We start from the raw sequence: 5,514 nt of genomic DNA, 5'->3' as shown, positions 1-5,514 counted from the left end.
ATTTCTTCTGTCATGACTTTTAAAGGATTTATAATTTAAAACTGGTATGTAAAACTAACCCAAATACCCAGTGTATTAAAACAAACAAACACACAAAACTTACTAATTCCTACCTTTTTGACCATCTGTAGCAGGCTCTTCCCTGACCACAGCAATTCAAGCCTGGTATTCTGTGTCCTCCAGATCTTTTCATTATCATACCTTCTCTGAAAGAGACATAAAATTAACCCATCGCCTTCAAATTTCCTGCTCCCACTTAGCTTGTATAGCCTCCCAACATGGGACTAAATAAACCATCTCATTCTCACATGACTTTCCTCCCTACTCTCTCCTGCTCGCTCTCAACTAGCTCAGTACCCTAATTGTTAGGCTGGGTACTCTAGAGATGAACCCTAAGATATACTGGTGAGATATAGCCCCTTCAGCATTCGGGGTGGTGTGATTCTGTTGTGCACTACACAGGACCTTAAGCATTCTGTCTCCTGGCTCTAAATGTTGAGTGTTCCCTCCTCAACATTGTGACACTGTGACAAACTAAAAAAAGACTCCATGCATTTCCACATGCCTGCACAGGGATGCTTTACCTGCTGTTGAGACCATGGTGCATCTCACACACAGATTCCAGGACATCCCTGTGTCTCTTCACACGCAGTTCTAGCAAACTAACAAACTAGTTGAGCTAATTGAGCCATGCCAAAGGAAGCAGAGCACAGCTACTAGTTTTGAAAACAATATCTTAATTCTGAAAAATGTGACAAGAAAAAGCAATAACAAAGGCTAAACTTAAAAAAAAAACTTTTTGAAACAACTATCAACAACGCTCTTAACTAGAGCTTGAAAGTTAAGCTCTTTATGTTTTCAAGCTCTAATATTGTGAAGGAAAATCATAAACTTCCATCTGGTTATACAACATATATTTTACATAGTATTATTTTAAAGTAATCATCAAAATGAGTATAAACATTTAACTTTATAAGGGATTATAAAAGGAGATCTTATATACTTGATTTTTAATGTATTCTCCTACACATCATACTTGCTATAGGTATTGGACACTTCCACTGTTGGGTTAGAAAGAATCTGTGCTGTGAGCACATGACAAAGACAGTGGAGCAGTTGCTACCATTGTTTATCACGGGAGATGCTCTGATTTGTATGCGTAATTCCATCAGTTGCTTTAACTCTACTGGGGAGAAGAGAAGCTAGCAGTAAAGCCAGGAGGACTCCATCACCATGGCATGCTGCTATATTAAGTGTTAATGCATATCAACTTTTCATACTTCTCTTTCAAGGTTTATTGCAACTTACATGCCCTTTGGTCCCAAATCATGGATGAAAGATAGCTGGCTTATATCAAGAAACTCTGTCTGAAAAGAGGCAAAAAAATCCATCTTTAGCAAGCAAAACAATTCAAATTTATGCATTAAAAAACATGTATTAGGTATAGCTGTGTGTAAATACTGTTTGGTGTGTTCCACAGACTACAGAGATCAATAATAATGGCATTGCCCTAAAAGAGTGCAGATTAGAAGTATATAAATAATGAAGACACACCCTACTAGATCTTCTAAATCTCAAAAGAGTGATGTGTGCCCTAAGATATAGAGATAAAATGCTCAAGAAGCTTGGAGAGAGAGAGAGTCTATTCCCAATATTCTTTCATGTTTGTTTTTGTTGCGCAGGGTGGATGTTGTGTGGCACAGTGTACACTCAAACAATAAAAGAATGTGAGAAGCGAGTGATACTGGTGCAGGACCTGGAAGATGGACTCGATTTGGGCACACGGAAATGGGAGATGAATGGGGGGCTAGAACAGAAGGTCCAAAAAGGTTATAGGATGTACAGTTGGGTTACAGTGAGTAAAATGAAGGAAAAAATGAAAAATTAAACAGGCTGAAAAGAGAGTGGGGAGGACTTTGAACATCAGGCATAACAAAAAGAATGATTTTTAATGAGTTGAAGAGGAAGAGAATTTTAGGCCCACCTTCACTGTATTGGAAGGTTAAAAACTGTAAATATTATAACAACAACTGTGGCTGTGCTTACTGAGTGCTATGTGTTGGTGTTATGCTAACCATTTTTCATGCATTATCTCAAATCCCTTTGAAGCAGGTGCTATATTTCCCATTGTACAGAAGAGGAAACTGAGGTTTAGAGTAGGCATAAGCAAATATTTTCCACAAAGAGCTAGACAGTAAATATTTTGGGTTTTGTGGGCATACATTTCATTTTGCAGTTACTCTGCTGTTGTAGCACGGAAATAGCCATAGACACATACATAAATGAATAACTGTGGTTGTGTTCCAATAAAACCTTATTTATGGATATAAAACACGAAGATAATCTAATTTTTATGTGTCACAAAATATTATTATTCATTTGATTTTTTCAACCACTTAAAAATATAAAAACTATTCTTAGTTCACAGAACATACAAAAACAGGCAAGGGGCAATGGGCAGGATTTGGTCCACGGGCCCTAGTTTGCAGGCCTCTGTTTTAGAGAAGTCAAGTAAGTTGTCCAAGATGACACAGTTAAGAAGGGATTACCTCAGTATGATTAACTCATCATGAAGTCAGACCAAAGTCAGCACCCTCAAAACTAAGCTGCAAAAGCCAAAAGTCATTCAACATTTATCTAACTCAAATTGCATTCCTTGTGTATTCTAGGTAGGTGAGAGCCAGATGTAAATGTGGAGGCATAGAGGGAAAAACAAATCAACATTATGTCATGGTTAGCATATGCAGATTTGCAGATTTTTTAAAAACGTGACCAAGAATAAGTTCAGTTCCTTAGACCATGTCCATAACAGCCTTGATAGACAACAGAGACTAAAAGGATACTCTCCCAGCATTAGGAAGCAGATGGGAGACCAAATATAGAAAACACTCCCCTCACAATGAAGTTCTGTGGGATGAACCACCCTAGATGCATGTGAAAGTAGTTACAGAGTTATAGAGCAGTGGAGGGCAACCACCTCCTAGCTGACATGACATCATCACAGAGGCAGGGGCATTTGATCTAGGTTTGTAAATGGGATTAACAAAACAAAAGTTTTCCATGACAGTTTTATATGTGATTGGACATATCTAACACTACTCTTGTAAAACTGTCTCTTATACACATCTAGATGTGTATAAGAGACAGCTACTACGGAGGCATAGCTAACTTCTGCAAAGTCCCAGAACAACCGAAGGGAAGAACAGGAAATGAAAACAAAAATCAAGGAAGCCACTAATCTAAATAAGAAAAAAATGTTCTTATTTACATAGCTGTTATCATCAAATAGCTGACAACAGAAATATTCTCTGAAATCATTCAGAAATCGTAACTTTTGGAGTATCATAACAAAACTGCTAAGTGTAAAGAGTCTCAGCTAAGTAGATAAGCACACATTAATAATGTAGAAAATTGAAAGTTACACATTAATATGAAATTTAATTTATCCTAATGGCTTAGTAAAGTTTGACTGGAGAGAGATTTTAAGAAGGAACCAGGCCTATTATATAGAAAAGAACGTATCTGGCAATAAAAGTTTTTCTAATAGAGTTATCAAATTGAAAGTAAGTGCGTCAGGGTCAACTGAGAGGCAAACCTAACTAATAAAAATTAAAATTTAACAAAGATGATGTTGTCTAAACTTCTTAGTACGTCTTCAGTGATAAGAATTTTGTTCTCCATTTGGGCAAGCGATTCTCAGGAATAAGAATTTAAAGATCAAGTTAGCCTAACAGGCTTATTCTATTGATCTTTTGAGTAATGTATAATCAATACCTTTTTGTCTTTGTTTTTTGGCAAAGGAATTTGTAAAATATGAATACAACTGAAATAATGTTGCAATGCAATAATGTTCTTGGCATTAGGTGGAAAGTGGTCTCAAGTAAAAAATTCCAACGTGATCTACCAATTGGATACTAAAAACGTTAGAGAAACAGAGAAGCAAAAATATTTCTATGTCAAGAGACAAACAACAAACCCGAGGGGTAACAAAAAATCCTGAAAATCACTTGGCAATCACGTACACACTGCCCCTTCCTTGTATTGTAAGAGAAGGGTGACTTTCAGAGGCTCCTTTTATTTCCCAGGTAGCAAAAACTCAAGTAAATGGCCAGGTGGGAAATTATCAGATACAAGGAAGGTAAGAGCATCGAGCTGGGCAATGTCCTTGTAGACTCAGGTACTCCAGGAAAGGCAGGGAACAAAGAGGACATCTAATCTATGAAGGAAACTGGGAGGCTGGACAAAGGCCTAAAGTCCTTCTAAATGCTAAGACTCAATCGTAAGAAAGAAAACATTTCCCTTAATTTGAAGAGGCAGCTGTTCAAATTAGTACAGCTTTTCCCTGTTGGAATGAAAACACTGCGTGCATGTTTATTCTTTACCTACTCTTCCCCTCAAGTTAAAGCTCATTCTACAAAACAAGGGAGAGATGAACACAGTATTACTGATCTGTGGCATGTTTTATCCAAGATTTGAAGCTAATCATCTTCTTGGGGATAAGGAATTTGAGTCACATGAGTTAAATGATTCACTTCAAGGTAGAGATATGATCCCATCAGTTTAGGGCCCTTCTCTTGGAAATTGTACAGTTTGTTCCATTTCTAGATTTCAATCTCACGTATGAAAAAGGTACATTTACTGCTCCTTATTCCTCTTATTTTAATTCCCTGGAAAATAAACATTTTCCAGTTACTAATTAAAATGCCTGGCTAGTGAGTTCTCTACCACAGCCAGCACTAATACAATTTCAGAATACAAAAGGAATTCCTGTTTGAGATTTTTTTATATGTTATTACACAACTCAGATATTGGTATTTTTTACATATTTATGCTTAGAGTAAAGGGGAAATACATTTGTCCTCATTTTACAAATGAGCAAAGAAAACTGAACAAATCACCCATAGTCTCTGAGGGGACTGTCTGATGATGACTACACTAAAACACTAGGATGCTCTGTTTTGCAGAAGCGTAAGAAGGAAAAAAAAGAATTAAAATCAGAGCAAGTCTTCATAATCATGGGAGAAAAGTCTGAGCACAAACCCAACCAATGACTATAAAGTGAGAGGAAAGAACTGTCCATGTCTAATTTCAGAGGCCATTTAAGAAAAATAAGGTCAGTGCTTAGAACCCTAAACCGAATTCCTTTGGCAAAAATCCTATTATACAAACACCTTTATAATAAATTTATCTCCACTTTTTTTTTTTTTTTTTAAGGCGGAGTCTTGCCCTGTAGCCCAGGCTGGAGTGCAGTGGCACAATCATGGCTCACTGCAACCTCTGCCTCCCAGGTTCAAGTGATTCTTCTGTCTCAGTCTCCCAAGTAGCTGGGATTACAGGCGCCCATCAACACGCCTGGCTAATTTTTGTATTTTTAGTAGAGACAAGGTTTCACCATGTTGTCCAGGCTGGTCTCGAACTCCTGACCTCAGGTGATCTACCTGCCTCAGCCTCCCAAAATGCTGGGATTGTAGGCATGAGCCACCATGCCCAGCCCTATCTCCACTTTTTAAAGTG

The 5,514-nt window shown here is 37.5% G+C and overlaps 1 protein-coding gene across 1 annotated transcript in view; it reads right to left on the bottom strand.

Moving 5' to 3' along the window:
- Positions 1-5,514, bottom strand: part of PLD1 (phospholipase D1, phosphatidylcholine-specific) — a 175,302-nt gene that overhangs the window by 130,789 nt on the left and 38,999 nt on the right. The window contains exons 7-8 of the mRNA XM_011998296.1: positions 1,309-1,367; positions 114-206 (exon numbers count right to left, since the gene is read on the bottom strand). Coding sequence (XP_011853686.1) covers positions 114-206; positions 1,309-1,367 — 152 coding nt within the window. The remainder of the gene's footprint in view (positions 1-113; positions 207-1,308; positions 1,368-5,514) is intronic.

This window comes from Mandrillus leucophaeus, unplaced genomic scaffold (genome assembly GCF_000951045.1).
Source record: "Mandrillus leucophaeus isolate KB7577 unplaced genomic scaffold, Mleu.le_1.0 Scaffold566, whole genome shotgun sequence".
Classification (NCBI taxonomy): Eukaryota; Metazoa; Chordata; class Mammalia; order Primates; family Cercopithecidae; genus Mandrillus; species Mandrillus leucophaeus.
This window is presented reverse-complemented; position numbering and strand designations above follow the sequence as displayed.